We start from the raw sequence: 25718 nt of genomic DNA, 5'->3' as shown, positions 1-25718 counted from the left end.
TAATCTGTATATTTCCTGAAACACTAAACAAAATGCATAACCGCATGTGTGGAAACAATACAAGTAAACAATTTAAATTCTTGATTTCAAACAACACACAATAGAGACATATATCAATGAATAATACATAAATATAAATCAATAAATAGTTTGAAATAAGAAACATATAAAGAACCAACACAAAATACTCCCCCTAACATGAATATCCCATCAAAAACATGGCAAGAGCTAAAAAGATAAAATACAATGTGAAGCACCTAGTTACAATCTAAACTGCACAAGCTCCAACCAAAGAAAATACTCTCCCCCTGAAAAAAAAAACTCTACAAAGTACTCCCCCTTTTTGTGACAGAATGCCAAAGGACAAACAAAATCTATCATCAAAAGGGAGGTGGTCTAAACTGCGCCAACTCCGCCCGCAAGGCACGGATCTCATTGAGCACGTCCACCAAAATCTGTCCATGAGCCGCTTGAACGGTTAAGACATGATCCAATGTACGTCGAATGTTTGAATCATCCGAAGTAGTTGGTGGAGGAACATCAGCATCAGCAGTAGCACCCGATGTCTCAGTAGCATCAACACCTGTAGAAGAGAGAGGAAGGGGAACATCACTAGATGACGCACATTTAGGACGCGAAGGAGCAACTCTCAAGTGAGTAGCCCTCTGTCTAAGAAAGGTGGCACCTATGGAAGCAATGACATGCACAGGCTCACCAGACGAGAAACCATCTAGACCTAACAAGAGCAAAATCCTATGAATGAAAATAGGATAAATAAATGCATGCCCTAAGGCAGAACTCCTATGAACCTCGTTCAAAGAACGAAGGAACAAATAAGGGAAACTGATCGATGCACTAGAAACAAAAGCATACAAAAACACACATCGCTCTAGAGGGATGGTGTGGAAATGAGAAATAGGCCACAACGAATGACACGCTATCCTAAAGAAAAGATAGACAGTCTTAGTAAGCTCAGCGGACGCGATCCGAGGATCAGAACCCCACTGGATAGATGACCTAGTGATGTATAACATGACAACATCAAATGAGGGTGACTCATCATAGGGATAGTCAGGCTCTCGAACAACCGGAACCCCAAGAGCCTCAGCCACTACCCGAGGGGTAATGTGAACTCAACACCTCGTATCCAACTCCTAACAAGGGTGTTGGAATCATAGACGTGGCAAGAAAGGTTCGAGAAGAACTCTCTAATCAGGGCGGTTAGTGGTGGATGATCTATCTCTAAGAGAGGCAACCAACCTCTAGACTCAAAATTAGCCCTAATGGCCGGATCAATCTCATCTAAAACTATAGCTCGCTCAGCCCATATCTTATGCTTACTGTTCAAAGTATCAAAGGCCTCTCTGCACTTATCATTCCTAAACACCTTACTCTTAAAGGGAGACTCAGATGATGTGGAAGGGGTCTTATGGGTTCTAGTTTTCCTAGGCATGGTGCTAGGATAAGGACCGAAACATAGAGCAAAGGAACAAAAACACAAAAGACAAAACCAATGGTAGACTGCAAGTTAGCACAAAAAAAAAAAAAAAAAAATATATATATATATATATATATATATATATATATAGAACAAAAATCTATATGATGCATGAACAATTTAAATGGTATGATGCATGTCCTAATGAAATGCAATTAAGTCCAAAAAAGTTCAAATTCACAAAATTGGCTTGAACATAGAGATATTAACACAAAAACCCCAAAATTTAGAAAACCACTTGATCAATTTGAAAGATATTGACGAATTGATCATCATACATGATAGAGTTCAAAAATTAATGACCAAATACATCAATTGAACAAGCCAATTTCATCAATTTAATTCAAATTGAACAAAATCCCCAATTCGGATCAATTTCAAACCCTAGAATTTTTCAATTTTTCAAAAACCACAAAATTGATCAAATTAAACTACAAGAACCATGATAATAACATCCTAGAACAAAAACCCAATGATCAATTTCACCAAAAAAGGTTTGAATCATCAAAAACCCCAAAATATGAAAAGTGCCGAAAATACCCGATGAATATGCATGAAAAATGCATGAAAACATGAAATAAAATGCAAAAGGAAGGGTAAGAAGGACTTACCGGCATTGGAACACAAAAACCTTGCAAAAATTTCAGAGGAAAACGACAAAAAATCCTTAGTGGAGCCTAGCCAAGTCGGAGAGAGAGATGAAAGTTTGAAAAGTTTTGAAAAAGTGCCTTTGAAAAAGTCCAATTTGACTTTCAAAAAACATGATTCACGAGTTTCGATCGATCGAAAAATAGTCTCGATTGATCGAAACAGACAGAGACTTTAACAAAACAATTTTAAAAGAGTTTTTGATTGATCGAAACAAAAGAGGCTCTCTCTAACAAATTTAAAAATTTTCGATTGATCGAAAAATAGAATGGATCAATCGAAATGGGTAGAGGCTCACTAAATTTGAAAAAAAACACAGTTTTTTGAAAAAAATTTAGAATCGACTCAAAGCATTGAAATTTAAGAGCAATATGCATGAGTATGTGATGATGTGACTTTCAAAAACAAGAATTTTAAGCCCAAATTTCCCAAAAATAAAATTTCTTGCATTCTCCATAAATTTTCAAGCAACAAATTAATTTTGCACAAAATTCAAAGTATTTGCAAAATATAGTTGGTCAGACCATAAACACACAATAACATATACAAAGTTTAGCAAAGAGTAACTCGTGTAGTGTGTGCAACTAGCAAAAACTTGAGATACATGTGAGGTGATATATGAATAGCAATCAATCATAAAGTCTACCAAATTCATCACAAAGAATTTAAAAGAGACTATCACCTAAAGAGTTACATCATATAACTCTCACATCTCCTAGATTATAAGCTTGCAATCATGTAAGTTTCTTGAATTTATGCCTCATAATATATACACCAATTTCAAGTTATGTGATTTTGGCATCAAGCCTAATAGTACACACCAATTTTAAGTATTAAGCAATTTAGATTGAGGCTTCACCTTATGTTCTTTTCGTACATGTGCTACACTTTCTTAAACACAAAATCTTATGATATGCACTAAGGTGTTCATGATTGGCTAGTGAATAGTGGTGAGATGGTTATTTATGCCTCTCTCTAAAAGTTCAAGTCCGACAATCAAAGACATGTGACTCCAAGATTAAGACAGAACAATCAAAAACCATAAATATCTTTCCCACACAACATGCACTACAAAGTTTCAACTAGTAAAGTGCAATAGGTAAGCTCATCAAAGTTAAATAAGGTACAAACGACATGTTATGTGAAAATAAATTGACCAACCTTGTTTTTCAAAAACTAAGAAGAATAGTACAAAATACAATTTGCTTCATTTTTCTTCCTTTTTTTATTTTTTATTTTTTTATTAAAAAAAACACCTAAAATGAAATGCATGAATGTTATGAAATGTAAATCCTAGAAAAAAAAAAAAATCAAAGAACAATGGTCACAAAGGGTAGAGCAATGAAGCACATGGACCATGAAGGCCAAGACCGATTAGGGACACAGAATTACACCAATTACTTAACGAAGAGTCTCAAACTTACTTCTATCAAGAGGTTTGGTGAAAATGTCGGCATTCTGACGTTCAGTAGGAATATACTCAAGACACACAATCTTTCTTTCAACAAGATCTCTAATGAAGTGATACCTAATCTCTATGTGCTTAGTCTTAGAATGTTGAATAGGGTTCTTAGATATTTCAATAGCACTAGAGTTATCACAATAAACAACTATGGTATCTTGAGATATCCCATAATTAGTTAAAACCTTTTTCATCCGAAGAAGTTGTGAGCAACAACTTCCAGCAACAATATATTCTGTCTCGGCAGTAGACAAGGACACAAAATTTTGCTTTTTACTCATCCAAGTAACGAGATTAGCTCCAACATAAAAACACCTGCCAGTGGTGCTTTTTCTATCATCAGCATCCCCAGCCCAATCAGAATCAGAGAAACCAGCAAGAGACAGATTAGACTCTTTACTATAAAATAATCCATAATCACAAGTTCCAGCAACATATTTAATTATTCTTTTGACAGCATTTAAGTGTAAAACTTTAGGATTAGATTGAAATCTAGAACAAACACCAACACTAAATGCAATATCAGGCCGACTAGCAGTCAAATATAAAAGACATCCAATCATACTTCTGTATAATGTAACATCAATAGACTCACCTGACGGATCATTTGTTAATTTTGCATTGGTGGCCATTGATATTCTGCCATGTGCAGTATTGTCTAGTCCAAATCTCTTGACTAGATTCTTTGCATATTTTTCTTGGTTGATATAGATCCCTGAGTCCGTTTACTTCACTTGTAATCCCAAGAAATAAGTTAGTTCACCAACCATACTCATTTCAAACATTGCCTTCATTTCATCTGCAAAAGAATGAGTAAGAGAGTCATTAGTAGCACTAAAAACAATATCATCAACATAATTTTGAGCTATAACAAAACTGTTCTTATCCTTTCTTATGAAGAGAGTAGTGTCTGCAGATCCCCTTTTGAAGCCATGCTCAATGAGATATGCAGTCAATCTATCATACCAGGCCCATGGAGCTTGTTTCAAACCATACAGAGCTCTCTTCAATTTATACACATCATCCGGTCTGTGAGGGTAAATAAAGCCTTTAGGTTGTTCAAAATATACTTCTTCTTGCAACATTCCATTCAAGAAGGCACTTTTGACATCCATTTGATATAGCTTGAAATTTAGATGACTAGCTATAGCCAACAGTATCCTAATGGATTCCAATCTTGCTACCGTTGCAAAGGTCTCATCAAAATCAATCCCTTCCACTTATGTGTACCCTTGAGCAATAAGTCTTGATTTATTTCTGATAATAGTGCCATGTTTATCTGACTTATTCTTAAAGATTCATTTAGTTTCAATTATATTTACACCCTTTGGTCTAGGAACTAATTTTTACACATCATTTCGAATAAATTAATGAAGTTCTTTATGCACAGAGTTTACTCAATTAGCATCTTGAAGTGCCTTATCTACCTTTTTCGGTTCAAATTGGGACAGATAGCATGAGTGTGTAATTACACTTAAGGCTTTTGACCTTAATTTCATGTTATCATTCAGACTTCCTAATATATTTGAGGAGGGATGCTTAAACCTTACTCTAGATGAAGGACCTTTAACTAGAGATGTTGATGTACCTTTCTGTTCTGATGAAGGACTAAACTCATGTTGAACCTGTTGAGTCTCATGAACTGGAGTAGATGGTTCAGGACTTGATGGCACCCAAAATTGCATCATTCAACACCATTAGCTTCTCATCACTATGTTTCCCAGCATAATCAATAGGAAGTGAGTTATTAACCTCCATAGGCTTATCTTGAATCGGAGTAGTACTTTCTGAATGTGCTTCTTGATATACTTCATCATTCATCACAATATTTGACGATTCCATGACAGTTTTGGTTCTCAGATTATACACTCTATATGCTCTACTAATAGAGGAGTACCCTAGAAAATATCCATTGTCACTCTTTGCATCAAATTTCTCTAGCTTCTCTCTATCACGTAGAATGTAACAATCACTACCAAATATCTTGAAATACTTAACGATCGGTTTTTTTCCTCTCCAGAGTTCATAAGGAGTTTTCTTGGAATCAAGTTTGAAATACACTCGGTTGAGTGTATGGCAAGCAATGTTAACTGCTTCTTCCCAGAAAGATTTTGGCAATTTTTTATTGTGCAGCATGACACGTGCCATCTCCTGAACGACCTTATTTTTCCGTTCAACTATTCCATTTTATTGTGATGTCTTGGGTGAAGAGAACTCTTGATGTGTGCCCTGTACATTGCAGAAGGTAGCCAGCTTGGTATTCTCAAATTCTCTTCCATGGTCACTTTTGATTCTTGCTATTACAGTATCTTTTCAACCTGCAATTTCTTACATAGATGTATCATCTTCTCAGGAGCCTCAGTTTTATCTTTCAAAAGTATAACCCAAGTATATCTGGTAAAGTCATCCACAACCACTAGAATATACTTCTTTCCTCCTAAACTCTGAACTCGAGCAGGACCCACAAGATCAATGTGCAGTAACTCCAGAGGTCTTGAAGTTTGAACACTAGCCACAGACGGATGTTTAGATTTTATCTGTTTACTTATCTGAGATGGTCCACATATGCAGTTATCTATCTTCTCAAACTTAGGTAAACCAACAATAGCATCACATTTGGAAATCTTTTCTAATTGCTTATGACTTGCATGCCCCAACCGTTGATGCCACAAATCAACTTGATCAATTTTTGTACTAAAACACTTGTTGCTTATGCTTGGTGTCAATCCATAACAGTTGTCCGCTGTCCTTACACCAACACACATACAGTCACCTTCTCCATCAAGTATCTCACATTCATACTTAGTGAAGAGAACATTCAGTCCATTGTCACAAATCTGACTGATGCTGAGTAAATTTGCCTTCAGTTCATCAACATACCAAACATCTTCAAAGACCAGTAACCCTGGGATGTCCACAGTTCCAATGCCTCTGATGACAGATTTGCTTCCATCTCCAAAAGTGACTGTCCCAATCTTTCCTTCAAAGAGGGTTTCGAATAATTCTTTGTTTCCTGTCATATGCCTGGAACAATCACTATCCAAATACCAAAGACAAGAATCACGTGCCTTTAAGGCGGTTAAGGCAGTATAACACAAATAATTATTACCACATATGATAAGACCAAGACGTCCAAGGAAAGATTTAACAAACTCAACAAGTGACAAATACACACATTAAGCAAGTTGATGAATAAGCAAAAAGAATTTCCAAGAATCCATGACAACAGGGGTCAAGGATCAGCTCAGTGATCAAAAGATCAACAACAAAAGAACAACCCGCTCTGATACCACTTGATGGTTTTTAGACCCCTTAAAAATAATTTATTTAACTTAGGTAATTAGCCAAGTTGTTACTTAGTCCAATTTAACAAGTCTAGGTTATCACAATAACAAAGATCAAATCATGTAAAATAGCGAAAAATAAATAACACAAGATATGATCACCCAGGAAACCAAACCAGTAAAAAACTGTGGAAGATTTGACCTAGCTATCTTCAAGATAAACTTGAAGCCACTATCTTGAAAGAATCGAAATTCATACAATAAGACTTACAAGCCCCAATGCTTGACTTCTTATTGCTACCAACCAATAGAACTTACTGACATGACCACGTGTAAGTTCTGAATCCATGGACTCCTTCTTTCTTGGATTCACCACCAGATACAAGCACACCCGCTTGTGTTTTCTTTAAACTTCAATGGCAACAACTGAGTTGATCATTAAGGTGTAGATAAATCTTCTCCTTGAAAACCCTAAGTTTGTGTAAAGGAAAGCTCCTCTAGATCTCACAAAAGATTTACACAGACTGTAATATGAGTAACACTAAAACGTGGCTAGGATTTGCCTTTTATACTTAGGACAAATAGAAACCCTAAAAACGTTTTAAAACAACTAGGGCTGAGTTGGAAATTTTGCAAAAAAAAAAAAACATTCTGCCCAAGTTTCGATTGATCGAGCCTAAGCTTCGATCGATTGAGCTAGGCCGAAATGCATTAATCTTTTCTGCATTAAACTCGATTCCAACTTTACATAAATGCACAACTTTGAGCAAGAATAAAACACTTCTAAACACATTGTTTTGATCATGATTTGTCAACAATACAAATTAGAGTTCTAAATACATGAAATCCTAAGTCTTTAGAACCTAACAATTTCTAACTGATTCAATTATATGACTACAATAGCAATATTAATCACCACAGGTCAGCAAAACCATAACATAAATAATCAAAATGATCAAATCAAGACACATGATCATGACAAAGTGGAAAACTCATTTAAGACTATCCAAGATAAAAATCACTAAGAGAGACATTCCCCAACAACAAGCAATCGATTATAATCAAGAAAATATTTTATAATTTAAGTTAAATGTCTACCTAGACTCTTCAAAGACAATAGATGAATTTATTATAACAATCTTTTGTAGTTTCAGAACCTCTAAACTCTTAAACTATATGGACGCACTAACAATGACGCATCCACACTTCACAACCAAAACCTTCAACTCCAAGAATCTCATGAAGATTTAAACTCCGCAGTAGTAGCACTATGATATTGTCATCACCCCATTTTGACCCTACTAGAATTTTCAAAATCCCTTAGTGAAATTCAAGACTATCAAAACCCTATTTTAAATTAATTAATTTAATCACGGATTTTATCAAGAATTAATTTGGGTCAATTGAACGGAAAAAAGGCCTTTTAAAAATCCAAAGGCGGTTAATTGAGGTCAAAGCACATTCGTTTCAGCTCAAAACACTTAAAAATGGTAAACTTTTCCAATTTTAGGCTAAGCCCTAGAGATGAGAAACTTTGACTGCATTTTAATTGAAAAATCTGACTATTGATCAGAACAAATTTATTGCCACCACGAAGAGCACATAAAAAATTTCGATACAACAGCTTATGGACTGAAATCAAACCATGGGTAAGCAAGATATGTATCATTGAAACCATGTGAAAATGTAAAAAACACTTAACATATTTTGCCACTTGGATCTTGAGAGAAATTGATGATTCCCATACTACAAAAAATGGATCTGAAAAACTAGCACTTTCTCAAAGTAAAGGTCGTCCTTTACAACATGGAACTCCCAGCCGGTTCATCCATTAAAGGCTTGGATTAAAAATAATTGAGCGAAAAAAATGGGATATTTTAATCTCTCATACTAATCACTCAAATCACTCAACTTTGGAGGCACATAACTCTCTCACTGGAAGTCTAAGCAATGAACTGCCAAAACCACTTGAAAGTTTAGTTCACAATCTTTCCAATGACAACGAAATCAGTCAAACTGGACACAAATAGCACCTCCCACTGAAGCTCCAAAAACAAGCCAACCGAATGGGACAATAAAAAGAAAAGAAAAAACAAGGGGAAACATTCTCATGTATTTTATTGTTCCCAAATAGATCGAAGATTACCCTAAATATATTGTTAAACGTCCCACAAATTATGTGGACAAGAAATTAACCATCCTAATAAGGGAGCTTAAATATTTAAGTTCCTATCATTATACTACAAAAAAAAGAGGGCTACAGCCGCGTTTGAAAAACGCAACTATAGACCCTAAAAACGCAGCTATAGGCTATAGCTTCGTTTTCAAACGCAGCCTATCATGTGCGACTATAGCCCTTTGCAGGACCTAGAGTTGCGTTTTCTAGCCCCTATAGCCGCGTTTTTACACGCGCACAGATGCGGGACCTATAGCTGTGTTTTATAGAAAACACGGCTATAGACCCAGTATAGGCTAAGGAGCAATAGCTGTGTTTTGTATAAAACGTAGCTCAAACCGGGCCTATAGCCGCGTTTTCCACAAAATGCAGCTATAGGTCCTGAAGCTATGGGTGTGGAAAATGTAGCTATAAGGGTAAAAAACGTAGCCCAAACCAGGCCTATAGCCGCGTTTTGAACAAAATGCAACTATAGGTCCAACATTTTTGGGTGTGTAAAAACGCGGCTATATGGGGTCGAGCTACGTTTTTGAAAATGCAACTATAGATCTGTGTTTTTGAAAACACGGCTAGAGACCCCGCCATTGGGTTTTCCTGTAGCCGTGTTTTCTATAGGTTTTATTTTATTTTTTTCTTCCTAAGCACATTCCTGCCCAAAATAAGACCTGTAATTCCTGCCAACACTCAGATGGAACCAATTGGAACCAACAAAACAAATTGCCAACACTCAACAATTCCCAACCAATTGCCAAAAGATTAATTACATAAACAAATAATTAGAAACAAGTTCGCAACAACATATTTTTACATCACAAAATGCATGTTCCTCAAGGATTTTTTACATCACAAAAAATTGTCAGCAAGCATCATGGTACTTCATCAGCCAGTTCCCAACAAGCATCATGGTACAGCCAATTACCTGTGACAATGAGAACATCGGAAATAAGCTAACGTTTTAAGCTAAAACAAACAAACTCTAAACAAATAACCAAGTATTTTGCTCAGTCAGTCTATTAACAAGGTCAACATCCCTTAAATTTTTAGAGTCATTATCATATATGAGCTCGTTAACATATTCTTTTTGCTTGTATCCGTTTAAAAGCATGACATCTTAAAACAAGACTGAGAGTGAGACATAGTTCACTAGCTGCACTTTTAAAGGTTTAAATCTTTCCAAACTCTATACAGTATCATAGATTCCACTCTCTTCAAATTCATATATACACATACATTTACATAATCCATATTCACTGCCGTTTTATAAATATAATAACAAATGTTATAATTTCTTAGATGGAAAGCTACCTTCTAGTAAGGTCCCTTCATATTCAAGCTCACTAGTCATCAAATTTAAATTCTTTCAAGTTTCAACAATAAAATGAGAACAATACTCCATGTCGAGTATACCATGTTCTAATTAACCACATTGCTATTATTATCCTTCCTTTAAAAAAATTAAATAAATAATGTAAATTGCATTGGGAACTATCAGCTACATTTAGCAAGTGTAATAAGGCATGGTTGAAATTTTCTAATTTGATTTTATGTCTTATAATACATCTACTTCCCTACTTCTTGCTTCATATATATTGATTCGGGACCTTCAAATTGGAATAAAACCAACAAAGAAGAAGTATATCTGATTTTCATTTTTATTTTTTTTCCCAACATAGTTGTATATGTTATAATGAATAGTTGTATTTGTTTACCAGAGGATTCACAGTTTCATTTCCATGGAGAGTCCCTATCAAGCACTGCCACCCTGAATATATGTAAGGCATCATATTAATATCACATAACAATGCATTGCAAAAAGAGTAGTTTTGCTAAATACACCTTCAATTTGGTACCTGAGACATATCCAAATCACATGCACCTTGGCTAAGTTGGGCGAACATTGCATTCATGCGCACTCCTTGTAGTCGCATGCCCTCTTGCTTCAAAAGTTTTTCCATCCTATTTTGTACGTTTTCCCACAAGAACCAAATAACATATTACACACCATAAACAATACAAACACAAAAGGCAAGCTAATATTCTATTCAAATTGTGCTTACTATGTTCTCTTGCACGTGGGGAGTAATAGCAGTCTCATCTCTCCTACGGTATACTTTTAGATACACGTCTGCGTGCTCGACTAGAGCCCCGTTAGCTTTCACCTACATGATGAACAAAATGTCATACAATAAACACAATTTCTCTTAGATTTGTCATGTTGTTTATCATTTGCATTGACTAGGGTGTTCATGAATTTTAAGTTTATATCTACCACTAACAAGAAAGTAAAAGAGTATTTTCAACATTTAGTGCGATTCAAAAGCATAAAATCAACTTATGTGATACACAAATACAATAGCACTTGTAATGCATTTCTTACCATGTCATTAGAAATTTGTGCAAAACTTTTAGCCCCAAACATTGTAATCTCCTTCTGTAAACCTCGATTGACCTTGTTCTTGTTACTTAATGTCTGCAACCACATTACCATCAAAGTATATGAAAACTAAACATCTCTTGACTAAGGTATTTTACTACTTAATGTAAGTTTTTGTCTCTTCTGTGCTTGTCATTGTGCATTCATAATATATTTATGTTTCTAATTACCCTTCTCTTCAATGTTAAAATAGGAGTTGATACAATTCGGTTCTGCAGCATGTGTGTGACCTGAATATACTTGTTCATTGTTTGCTATTAGCTTACCTAAATTGGTTATGCCCATTCATCTGGATGGTTTATTGGTGTGATTATGTATTGTGTGCATTTAAGTAATATGTTAAGAACTGCGTTGTGATCTTGTAAGTACCAATATAAACTAGTTAAAAAGCATGTTTTTAGTATTAAAGGCCTACAAGATGTATCATAACCCAAGCATGGAATAGAACGTAAAAATGAGAGAAAATGAACTAAGAGTATGTAAGCCTTTGTCCACAGCCTAAGCTACATAGATTTGCCAGTGCAGTAAGATAAGTGAGCTAGGATAAAATTGCTATTTCATTTGTTTACTATGACAATTTAAAAAAAAAAAATATATATTTCTTATTGAGACCCCTGGCATAAATATGATGAAATTGCATACCTTTGTAGTGGTCGTAGTCTCCAACCAGTCTCTAAATAATAGTAATCTTAAGTTTATGTTGTTGATGAGGGCAAAACAACTCTATTACATCTACTAGAAAGTGCTTTGAGCTACACTAATTATATTATACATAACTAGAAGATTTAGGTTAAAAGGAGGGGCTATTAGAGTGAAACATGGCCAACATGATTTCATTGACTAACTTACGACTAAAATGGGATAGACAAATAAAGTAGCAGTACCATAGTTTTCTCATTAAACCAACATGTAACCATCTTCATCCACTGGTCCTCCATTACCCTCGGCGATGTCTTGGCCAATAGTTGTTCCTTTGTCACCCCGCATTTAATGTGAACCTTCTTCAACTTAGTCCTCCGATTTCTCCTGAGGACCTCGAGTATATGCATTGCCCATCCCATTTGATAAGGTGGTTTAATGATATCGGGGTCAATGAGATACCGTTTTTGAAATGCAAAAGTGGAGTTAGCAAAACACAAGTATGGACCCTATTGAATATGACATTTAATTACGACAGCTGGCTGTAAATGACTGTTACTTATACTTTGTTTTCATATTACCTCAATCTCCGTCCAACAATTCTTTTTATAATTTTTAGGAACTGTTGGCCACCCAATAGGGACAATTGGGCATAATAACCCATTGTAACAAAAAGTTCCCAACCACCGAATGAATGTTTTACCTTCCGAACCAATCGGTTGCCCTTGATCATTTAACGGTAACGGGATCTTCCAGGATCCATCCAATGCCCATATCTCAGATAGCTTTGAAGGACCACATCTTTTAAGCCTATTTTCTGCTGCTGGGCTTTATTGATCATAATCATCTATATATACAAAACCACCAATATTAGGGTTGAATTATCAATTCTCACAAGTAATGAAATATATCACACCACGAAAATCTATATATATATTGACCCCAAAAGAAATTAGGAATAAAAATAAATAAGAAAAATAAAGATTATATGGTCAATTCTAACCATACCCTATTTGAAGTAGATATATATCCAAATTGCACTAACTTTATTGTAAAGGGTAGTTTGTTGTTTCACCATCAAAGGTGTATTAAGTTTACCAGAATAGTGCCCCTGTTTAGTAAAACAACCCAAGATCACTCCATTACCTTCATGTGACAAAGTGTAATTGGTCTTGTAAAATTCTTGGGTAGTTTTGTGTGAAAGAAGCGTAAATCATGCTCATATGACAAATCTTATACGGCTGAATATAAATATTAGAGTGTAGGAGTAGGCAAGTATCCACATGCAAATGAATAACAGTACCACATTCTCTAGTTCTTTAAGGACAATTTAGCCTTCATAGCACATGTGAATACTATTTCTATGACTGAGTTTATAAGAAAATTGTTTTACTAAGTTCACTTGCTAGGAATTTTGTTTTATGCACCAAATCAATTTATATTGTCTACACAATACTTGGGGATGTTAGCATCTATGTTGTGGGCAAGGATGAGTACGATGAACTTGCTTGTGAGTATTTTATTACTTTCTTTTAGTTAAATATCTAGAATATTATTTAACTAAATTCAATCATTGTAAACTATTTTTACACTACACTGAACTATTAAAAGCATAGTCTGTCTAGAAAAGTTGAAGTAAAAGAAAAGAAAAATCAATAGGATTTTTATTCGAAGACATGTTAAGTACTAGGGGCCTTTGTCTCATCGTCATTAGAGGCAACTGGTCTTGCCTCCTGAGAAATATGGGCTTCCTCATCTTGTGCCTCCACCCTTTGTCATCCATGTGACGATCCTTCGCCAATGTAAACAAGCGGGGCAATTGCCATTTCCTCTTCCCCATAACCGTGTCCAACACCTTCACAGCACAAACATAAAGATAATTATAGCCAACAACCAATCACATGAACAAATAACAACATGAAGAAATAACAATTTTAACAACATGAAGATAATATTATACTAACAACATGAAGAAATAACAATTTTAACGTTAATGATATATGTTAAAACTGTTATTTCTTTACGACATGAAGAAATAGTAGTTTTAACATATATATGCAACAACATGAAGAAATAACAGTTTCATGTGATAATTACTTATGTTAGAACTGTTATTAATTTCTTAAGAAGATGAAGAGGAACACAGTTTTCACATATATATGCAAGATTCTCCAACTTTGCACGCAATAGACCTTTACAAATTCTATTTACAATTTCAATAATTTTCTATAACATAATTACACATACAACAACAGTACCCTATTACACTACTCATCATCGCTGTACTTGACTTCGTTGTCATTTTCATTGTTGGACTCATTATCAATGAACTCACAATCATCTAAGTTGTCCATTTTTTGAAGATTTCTTTCGCCAATGATAGAGGCATCAATTGCCATTCCCTCCACATCATCTCGATCCCAACGAAATCATTTTATCAAGTTAGAAAGACACATAAGAATAAGCTTGAGCCTTCAGAAAAGAAATTGTTCTTATATAAGCATGAAAAGCACCAAAAATATTGCTAATTTTTTACAAGAATTTAACTTTTTTATATAAAAAAAAAAAAAATTGAGCCAAGCAAAAGGTTATGTCCCCAAAAAAGAATGTGATTCAGGTCCTTTGTAATTTATTATCACTACTCACTATCATGATTCATGAGAAAGTGACTTACAAGATGGGGATAAATGATTTGGGAAAATTTGATTCCCTGGGTTGATTTTTTCTAGGCTAAATTACAGTATTTGATGATAGTTTTTACATTTTTTTTATATTTTAAATGCGGATGTTTTGATTACCAAACCTTTATAAGTAAGTATCTAAGTTTTTTTTGGGGGTGGGGGGAGATTTTTCTAACATCAACATTTTCATAATGTCCCCACTAATTCTAGTATTGTATTCACTAGTCTCATTACATGCGATTTGCGTGTGCGATGAGGCTCTATTTTTTTTTTTTTTTTTTTGGTATAGTGTCATAATTTTCTATTTATTTCAATTTTTAGATGATGATACAACCAAAAAAAAAAAAAAAAAAAACTTAAAGCTGTGATTTAACGATGTCATTTCAAATTATTATTATTATTATTATTTTTTCATTCTTGTTGTTACTTGTTAGTGCAAAATGAGCAAGATGTTTGAAACTCTTGGCCCTCTTGGCTTGGAATGGCGTTTCAGCAAAATCATGGATTCAACAAAAACTATTATACGAATTAAAAAAGAAAAAGAAAAAAAGAAGAAGAGAAAGTTACAAAAAAAAAATATATATATATATATATACCTACCAAAAATCATTATGAACCAACTATGGAACCCTTATCTTCTTTGTGGGATAGCACCAATTTGCTACATGTAGGCGGAATTCTTTTCAAAATTGCATAGTATTAAAAGAAAAGAAGTGTGTATATATATATATATATATATATATATATATATATGTATATATTAAGAGGATTTAGAAAGTTAGTTATTGCTTTTTTTCCTGTCAAAAATACCCCTAAATTAATTAACCAACAACTTAAAAATGGGGTTAAAATAGTAAATTGGTAAAAGAAAGTTAGTTATTTTTTTTTTACTGTAAAAAATACCCCTACCTAAAACTTAAAAATGGAGTTGAAATAGTAAATTGACAAAAATAATAAATTCATACTTTTACGTTGAAATGTCTTCCTATTAATAAACTCCTACTTTTACGTTGATTTAAATTCCTACTTTTACTCACTAACTCCCTACAAAATAGAATTACTCTTTTGTTAATTTTAAAACTCCTCCAATCTACAAAACTCACCTCACGTATTCATTTTTTTTTTGGTGATTGGAAAAAGTAGAAATCTCAAATTATAATAAATGCAAATGATTAATTTTTACCCAAAAAATAGAAGAGCCTTAAAGGCTAGTATATATTGATGTAGTTCTAAATTGTTGAAACTATTTTTATTTAAATTTAAATTAAAACGTGTGGTGTTTCAATGAGGATATGTGGTAGTACCTAAATTTAAGGAATATAAATGAGAAGTTATAGTCATGGTTTTATGGTAGGATTTTTTTTTTTTTTTTCAAATTCAAAATAAAGAAAACGAGATTTGAGAAGGTAAAACAAAAACAAAAAGGTGAGATTAGGGATTAAGAAAACTGAAATTCAAAAAAAAAAAAAAAAATACAACAATGTGAGATTAGGAATTAAGGAAACCAAAAAAAAAAGAAAAATTAAATTAGAATGTGGTCTTGAAGGAAATATACAAAGTGGACTGAGAAATTTTTTTTAATTTTTTATTTATTTATAATTTTTGAATAAGTTTGTTTTGAAAACATAGATTAGTAGGAGAGTGTCCTATTTTGTAGGCATTTTAAGTGAAGTTAGAGATATATTTTACTAGATTGTCTCTAAATTTTGTCACTATTAAATGTAAGGTCTAGGAGTATTTTTAAACTATATAAAAGTCCAGTCCAACTAATCAACTAAATATAGAATAGATGATTTGAATTTGCTTAACTAATCAACACCATATATATATATATATATATATATAGTACCTTTAGCATATAATGATATCATGAACACTCACATCTCCTTTAGTCAGCAAATTATAGAGTTACCACTTTAGAAATGTGACGTTTGGTAAAAATAAAAAATAAAAAAATAAAATTGTTGCATAAAGATACACAAATATATATGTTTGAATATTCTACGCATATGCCATATATTTCTTTCATCATGTGATTTTTATGAGTTTATTTATTTTTCAATTTATACCATATAATCGAATAACTATGTCATTCATTACATGATGAACTTTTACAACATATCAAATATGTCCTTAGTGTGAAATACAAAGAAAAATACTTTAGTAATTTTACATCATTGCATATTTAAGTCGTTGTACAAAGTCCAAAGTCATCAAGCACACACTTAGATTAGTTAATGTTAATTTAAAATGAACCCTATTATTTCCTTTCCTTTTTGCAGAAAAAACCTATGACCATCCTTGACTGTAAATATCTTAAACCGGTCAAAGAGTCCGACAGCTCACAATAGTTAATGGGAACACGTATTATTAGGTGGAATCACGTTTGCCAAGAAGCAATTAAAACACGGGCTTCACTATATTATATTCTATCATCGTCTACGTAATTCGTACGGAGCATCCACATTATCATTCATTTCAACCATTCTCTATAAGTTTATCACAATTTTTCTTGCCCCGTCGAATCTATATAATAGAAAGAAAATCTCTATGTGTTCCTATTATTTGACCACATTACTATAGCTTTGTTTTTTTTTTTTTTTTTTTTTTTTTTTGGGGGTGGGGGGGTGGTTCAATAAAGACACCATTTATATTTTATTGTTGACCTCTATCAATAGAATTTTGTCATAATTTGAGTATAGTTCAAAAGTTGTTCAAATTTGACGAGATTAAGATCCATTTAAAGATGATGAATTGATAATTTTTTTAGCAAAATCTTTTACACTATAATGATTTTTTTTAGTCAAACTTGTTTCATTTAAAATTAAATATGTGAGATTTTAAAATATACATAAATCTAAACCTAATTAGATTTAAAAACTATAGTCATAGGCTCATGCCAAGAGGAAGCCGGTCTTAAGATAAATTAAAAAAAAAAATAATAATTAAAAACCACAAACTGCTTATAAAAACAAAACATCAAGATGATTCAAATTAGTTCATAAATCAATGCCTTAGTACATCAATTAATTTTTCTTCTTTAAAAAATGTGCATTATAATTTATAATTGAGTATTTATTAATTTTTAACTTGTACCCTTAATAAACTCAATACTCATAATGAAAGTATGAGAAATGAAAGAATAGATAAATAAGGAAAAAAAAAAAACATAAATTTTAAATAAGTTGACTATAATTTTCCTAATCTGACATGAAAATCTTTGCGAAAAGCTGAATACATGACTAATCCTCCGATTTTTTACGTACCATATAAATGTTAAGTTTTACTTTTAATTGGAAATATTGGCCAAGCAAGTATATTTCAAAAAAAAAAAAAAAAAAATATTGGTGTGTAACAAAGAAACAAAGAAGTTCCACACAAGGACACAATCATCAAAATTTATTTCTAGAAAATTTTTACAAGAATCAGCAAATAAAGCCATACGCACACTTAATTTACAGGAGAACCATTTGATTACACTTGCCATGATCTATAGCTTGTAGTGAATCTTTTTATTTTTTGCTTGCACACTAGATATATATAACTGTATGCTTCTCACATTTAGAAAAGAAAAGAAAAGAAAGTTTCTTTCACACTGCTATTATTATTTTTCACATCCTAATCCATTAAAGTTCATAAGTCATACCCACTTTCAGCATACGCTTGTGAGGAATATCAAGCACTTTTTCACTTTCTCTTAAATTTCTTTTCATGAAAGTATAAGCATAATCTATCAAAATTCTCTTTGCAACACTGGCTCCTTTTGCAGCAACCACATCAGTCTCACCAATGAAGTGAACAATACCAGCATGCCATGCCTTGTCCACAGTCTCAATCTGTCTTTCAAATTCCTCTGATTGATCCTCTTCAACATGCCTCTCATCCAGTGTATCTCCATCGTTCTCAACATTATTATTCTGCACATTTTTGGACAACCATAAATTCTCTGCAATAAAGAACTTCAAGTTTTCTATCAAAACCTTTTCAAAGGGCTCTTGCTCATTTTGCACATCTGTGTATCCATATCTAACAACGCAGCGAAACACATTAAGCTCTTTAGGCTCTACTTGGCGAAATAGGAAACGCTCTTTCACTGGAACCTTGCTTATGGGAAGTGACTTGATGGAGATGAAAACAAGGACAGTGTGCAATGCGGGCACATTCGCCACATAGTGCTTGAAAATTGGTGGGATGCCTTGAACAAGCTCTGAGTAGAACAGGGCAAGTCCAGGTATTCGACAAAGGCTTGTGTTAGCAACTACTTCCTTTAACGTCTCTGGGGAAATCTTATGCTTAAGCTCATAATCATACTTTCTCCTGAAAACACTGTTCCAAGTATACATTACAGTCATTAGGACTGTTGCGAATGCTAGGGGAAGATATCCTCCTTGGTCAAATTTGTAGAGGACTGAACTTAAATATACAAGCTCTACACTGCCAATGATAAGAATGTATGAAATTATGAGAAGTATGTGGGTTTTCCATATCATGATCATCACTAGAGCTATGAAGCATGATGTGAGGGTCATTACAAAAACCACTGCTATCCCTGCACAAAGTAAATTAACTACTCTTTAGTTGCAACTCATATATATATGAGACTCTATTTGAATCTTATATTGCTGTATTTGGACTATTATTCTTATTTGTTTATGTACAACTTTTCAAAGTCTATACTTTTTCTAAGTATAACTGTATTTTTTGCTAACTCTTTAATAAATGTCAAATAAGCTTTTCAACCAAAAAAATAAAATAAAATAAGATAAATAAATAAAGACAAGGAAAAATTATATATGTAGGTAGTGGATTACCATAGGCATTGCCAATGTTAGTTGTTGTCCTAAAACCCAAAGTGACTGATACACAAGCCACCATAAGAAGGTAATTAGCTTCAGGTACATAAACTTGTCCTTCATACTTCGTTGATGTGTGGATTACTTTCACTCGAGGGAAACACCCTAGAGAGAGGGATTGTTGTATTATAGAGAAAGTCCCTGATATTATGGCTTGGCTTGCTATAATTGATGCTAACACAGCCACCACAAAAGTTGGCCAATATAGAGGTCCTGCGCATCATATAAAAATACCACACTCAGAACTAGTTAACTATATATGTCAAATGCCAATGAATGTATATAGAGAGAGAAAGAGTAGAAAGAATGTCAATATGGCCATGGATATGTTCCTAGCAATTACCTGGTATGGATTTGTAAAAGGCAGTAGCAACAAGATCATTGTGCTTGCGAAGGAAGGATGCTTGTCCAGTGTATGCCAATATAAGAGCTGGATAGGTCACACAGCACATGCTTATTTGAATGGATCGAACTGAGAAGTGACCAAGATCAGCAAATAAAGCCTCAGTTCCTGCATAATTTTACAACACTACATTAACCAACTTTAGCTTATTGAAGGTATATATATATATATATATATATATGTATGTATGTATGTATGTGTGTGTGTGTATATATATATATATATAAAATATATATTACAATTTACAAAGGAAAGAAATTGCAACCTGTTATGGCAAGGACAACACCACCAAGGGAAACCCAAGCATCTTTTTTATTCCTCCGAAAATAATCTATAATATAGTATGGATTTATTGCCTTAGCTACAGCAGGGTCATATTTGATGAAATTGTAGACGCCAATGCCGCCAATAAATGTAAACCAAATGCAAATTATCGGAGCAAAGGTATAGCCTACTTTATCAGTTCCAAGTCTTTGAACCGCGAATAGCACAATCAATATAACCACTGATATCCAAACAACCATATCTGTGTAAGACAAAATAAGTAGTTATTAATAAAATGTCTTGTCACGTACATATCAATCAAGATATTGCTATTGCAGAGTTGAACATTATTGATTGTTAAACTTAATACATATTGGTATTCGACATAAAATTAGATAATTTAGACTCTTCAATTTCCATATGATGCTTAATTGATTTTTTTTTTCTTCGATAATTTGGAGAGCAGGGATTTTAACTCTGAATGTCTACGTTAAAAACACTAAAAAATATCAATTAAGTTATAAAATTCTTAGTGATATTGATTTGACAAATTAGAAATTAGTTTCTTGTCAAATTTAATGATATTGACAAATTTAAAATTGCATGAGATTGGCAATTTAGAAATTAGTAGTATCAGTCTCATCTCTTGCCCTCCATTTACTCGGAACTGATTGCTCTAATCAGAAAAGTATAAGTGATTATGAATGGTTTAAATTAAAATTTTTTTAATAAAGATTTATTTTTCTTATTATAAGTTATAACAAACTTCTTTACCACTAAATTTTTGGCTATGGATAGTCTGAAATAACAACCTCTCTCTCTCTCTCTCTCATTTTACATTTAAGATTTCTATTTTTCGTTTTTCTACTTTAAAAAATTTAGCCTCATATATACAACATGTCTTTTGCTTTTGAGATAATAATAATGATATGATCATTATTAGTCGTATCTCATGCGCTCCATGGACTTAAAGACTTTTTTTAATAATAAAATTAAGTCTATTTCGTCAAATTATTATAACTGTTCTTAACTCCCTATTCACCATATGAATCGTTTAAATTTAAAGTTTTCTTAATATAATTTTAATTTTATTATAACTATGACTTCTTCACCACTACATTTGTGGTTTTGGATAGTTTTGATTTTTCTCTCCAAAAAAAAAAAGGATAGTTTGATTTTAAGATAGAACCTCACTCTACCAACTTATTTTTTCATTTCTCACTTTCCTACATTTAAGGTTTTTTATTTATTTTTGGTATTTCTTCTTTGACAGTTTTATCCTCATTTATATTTTTATTCTTCTTTCTATCATTTTTATTTTTAACTTGAGGTCTTTTTAGAAAAATAAAAAATTGAAGTCATCAAATTATACACTCTTTATAATTATATAATATAATATAATAAGGTGTGGACGGTATACATAAGGCATTTTGATTTGCGAGGTTTTTTTTTTTTTTTTTGGGAAAATCAACAATTAAAACCACTAAAGCATGATCTCTTTATATTAATATAATATTAATTTATTAAGTAGAAAAGTATAGTATAGATAAGGGTACTTTGTACTGATTTACCAAAAGCAAAAAAAAAAAAAAAAAAAAAAAAAAAAAAAAAGGAGGAAAAAAGGCACTTCACATTATTGTGCATTGCCTTGCTTTTGCCAAAATTATATGGTGTGCCTACATGGAATCTGGAAAAATTGTTGGGAATACCTACTTTATATTTTATAATTAATATTTATATATATAATTATATATACATATATTGGCTAATATAAAGAAATTATGATGTGCCACATAACCAAATGGTTACCTTGTGTTACTTTAGTTGATTCTATCCGGATTCCTCCCACAGCCGACAAAACTGCCATCACAAACATTGCAAAAGAGAAGATTTGTAATTTGCATTTAAAAGCCAAATAAATAGAGAGTAAAACAACAAAAAGTGAAGTACATGTTGCAAAAGGCTATAATACTGTGTTTGAGAGTTATTAATTTAATGAATTAATATATCGAATAAAAATGATAACTTAAAAAGTAATTGAATGAAATGAAAAGAATTGAGGTGTCTTTCTTATATATAAATTTACCATTATATCATTAATTCTTCTTCTTCTTCTTTTTACTTGAAATAATAGACATTACTTCTTATTTTTATTCTTAGAAAATAGGCATAAAGATGTCAATTCTAGAGAAATCCGGTTTTGCCCCATTTTTGGAGGGACTGTATAAGATAATGGAAAAGTTCCTTTTCCTCTCTTTTAACTCATCCAATCAATATATTTGGTATTTTTTTTTGGGGGGACCCTCTCTAATCGATAACTACACTAAGAAATCCGTGCCTGCGCGTGGACTAATAATGTATTATTTGATCACAAATAATGGTTAACTGTATAATAATGCATTATTTGATCACAATCAGCTCAAATTACAAGAACTTAAAAACAAGGTGGACCCTTTTCTATATGCATGAAGAACGGAGGCATATATAATTATGGATGAACCACGGTATTTTCTTCTTTGGTTTATATATAAATTTATATATATATATATATATATATGTATATTCCTACTTTTTTTTTTTTTTGAGAATCTATATATTCCTACTTTGATCTTTTGAACATATTCTAAAATTATGCTTTTAGCTTTGCATTAATTTATTTAACAATATAAAAATAAAAGAAGAATATTTTTACTTTAAAAAAAAAATGTGACATTGTTGCATGCATATAACATATCTGATAACTTTATCACAAGGAAAAAATACCGATTTCTGAGTCTATTGACAAAAATTTAAGAAAAAAAAAAAAAAAAAACACCTTTGCAATACATGGAAAAATTACTTTTAATGTTCTAGTCAACATAAATTAGTAATGGTAGATAGGATACCAAGAATATTTATCTCATATCACAGATATATACATAATTATTTTATTACTAACCATCTACGAATATAATATGTAAAAGGAATGGTAAATAGAAACTAATTGTAGAAATGAAAACACCGTATGCATGGTATAATCATAAGTACTAATGTAGAAATGAAAAAAATTAGAAAGTATAGGTGTAAACCTGAGATACAAGGAGTAAGAACACCGTCCCCAATCAACATGGAAGTTCCAAGCATTGTGGCAAACAATAAGATTTGCTTTGCAAATTTGCTGTTCTCTAGCGTAGACTTGAGCCACGATGCCATCCGTACACGACCATTTGGCACTTCAAGCTCATAATTTGACACTTCATGGTCCTCAGCTTGTTGATTCGGAATAAAACCAACCTTGGCATAGCGGCATAAGAGAGAGTATAACGCAAACGTCCCACCTGAAATTGATTTTCATTATATAATTAGTAATAAAATAATGGTTATTATTTCTATGAAAATTATTACAGTTAAATATACACATTTAAATTAAATTTTACCTTAAATAATAATAAAAAGAGTCGGTGATTAATATAATATTGTTGAGACTAAACTTAAGTCTCACCATTATGTTTACTAAGCTTTTGAGTTAAGTAGTTAGAGTCTCACCATCATATTTACTCCCAACAACTATTTTTTTTGTTTTTTTGCTTTTTTTTTTTGTTTTTTTTTGTTTTTTAAGAATGTCAACAACTAGTTAAACTATATAAATCATGCGTGTTAAATTTTTTTGATTAATTTGGCATCAGATTGAATAAAAATCAACTTGAAATTTTATAAAAAATTATTTAAAAATAGAGTTTTATTTTTTGTGAAATTCTTAAAGCTCGAGCCTAAACATTTTGTGAAAGAGTTTTGAAACAAGAAATTTTGTGGTAATAGTTTTTTTTTTTTTTTTTTCGGGTGAAACTTTGTGGTAATAGTATAAATATATTCCGAGAAAACAAAATTTTGGTACAATAATTTATTTCTTTCGGGGGTGATCTTTAATCAGACCACCCAAAAATTTATATTGTAACATGAAGAGAACATTTTTCATAGTAGGATCATACCTTCGCCATTATCGTTAGCCCTTAAAACAATCAACACGTACTTGATGAGAGTAATTAAGGTGATGGTATAGAAGATCAAAGAAAGTACTCCTAGGATATCGTCGTTGTGCGAGATACCATTGGGGAAGGTGCTGGTATACACGTATAGCGGTGATGTACCAACATCCCCGTACACCACTCCAATACTTTGAAATGCTAGATGCACGATCGTTGACCAATCCATAGCCTAAACAAAACCCCAAAAAAAAAAAAAAAAAAAAATGTTAACCCAAAAGATGTAAATTTTATATGTCAAACAATACAAAATAAGTGTTTCTTCCTATACCTGTGGCATGCAAGAAAAATTGCTAATTGATGTGTGTGATGTGGGATATGGAGATTTTTGGGAAGTGGTGGCGGTGTCAATACCTTGGAGTGATGGTCATGATGAGGACCATGAAAGCTGCGGGACTCGATGTCCAAAGAGTCATATCTGCGTAACTTTTGCCATGAAAATTTCCTCTCCTTGAGCTCTTGATCTTGAGAAACTTCCTCCTTGGTTTCGTTTGTAATGGCGTCTAATACTGCATCGTCAGCCATGTTTTTTAATAACTGCAGAAATTACGGATACGAGAGAGAGAGAAAGAAGTATGGTCTGTATGGAAGTCAAAAATGGTGGCACATTTATAAGGAAACTTTGCAAGTGACGAACTCACAAGTTTTTGTTTTTGTTTTTGTTTTTTGTTTTTTTTTTTTGTTTTTTGTTTTAAGTATCTGAACTACTTGTACGGATGCCAAGATAGGTTCGAACCGTTAAGGGCAGGTATCCCTTTATTATTATTACTATTTTGTACATTATTTTTTGTTTTAATGTGAAAATGTGCTTTTTGTTGGTTCATAGGGATGGGGACAACTCAGTGGGGTTGGCTAAGTGGTTCGGTACTCGGTCTCAAAGTGGTTGTCTTGAGTTTAACTAGGAGCTTTTTAGTTCAAGTTCGGGCACTAGTATTTTGAAAAAACTCTTTGGGCCAGCGATTTACTCCACTGTGGGCCCACCCGTCATGAACAGTAATTAGTCTTTGGTTAAAAGTTTTGAGAAAACACTGTGGGAAAAAAAAAAAAAAAAAGGGATGGGGACATTCATTAAAAGAAAATAATAGGGATGGAAACAGGGTGGAACCAAATCATGTGTGTTCTGTTTTTACACCATCTTTTTTTTTTTTTTTTTTAAAAAAAAAAAAAAAAAATTAAAGGTAGGCAAATCTCAGGCAGGTAGGTAAGTAGAAATGAGGTAATTAATGTGGAGTCATTTAAAGGTAGGCAAATCTCATGCAGGTAGGAACTTTCTATTTCCTTTCCATTAAAACTCCCAATAAAATGTAGTTATTTTCACTGTTGACTTATGACAGTATTTTAAAACTTCATTTCT

General features: G+C 32.6%; 1 protein-coding gene across 1 annotated transcript; it reads right to left on the bottom strand.

Annotated features, from left to right (window-relative positions):
* Positions 1-18448: 18448 nt before the first annotated feature.
* On the bottom strand, positions 18449-24889 carry LOC115969943 (potassium transporter 5-like). The gene is made up of 8 exons (XM_031089585.1): positions 24719-24889; positions 24311-24536; positions 23411-23659; positions 22152-22202; positions 20344-20604; positions 20019-20186; positions 19634-19888; positions 18449-19371 (listed from the first exon to the last, which is right to left on the bottom strand). The coding sequence occupies exons 1-8, from the start codon at positions 24887-24889 to the stop codon at positions 18449-18451; spliced, it is 2304 nt and encodes a 767-aa protein (XP_030945445.1).
* Positions 24890-25718: the final 829 nt, after the last annotated feature.

Source organism: Quercus lobata, chromosome 12 (genome assembly GCF_001633185.2).
Source record: "Quercus lobata isolate SW786 chromosome 12, ValleyOak3.0 Primary Assembly, whole genome shotgun sequence".
Classification (NCBI taxonomy): domain Eukaryota; kingdom Viridiplantae; phylum Streptophyta; class Magnoliopsida; order Fagales; family Fagaceae; genus Quercus; species Quercus lobata.
The sequence above is the reverse complement of the archived record's forward strand: the minus strand, read 5'-3'. Positions and strand labels throughout refer to the sequence as shown.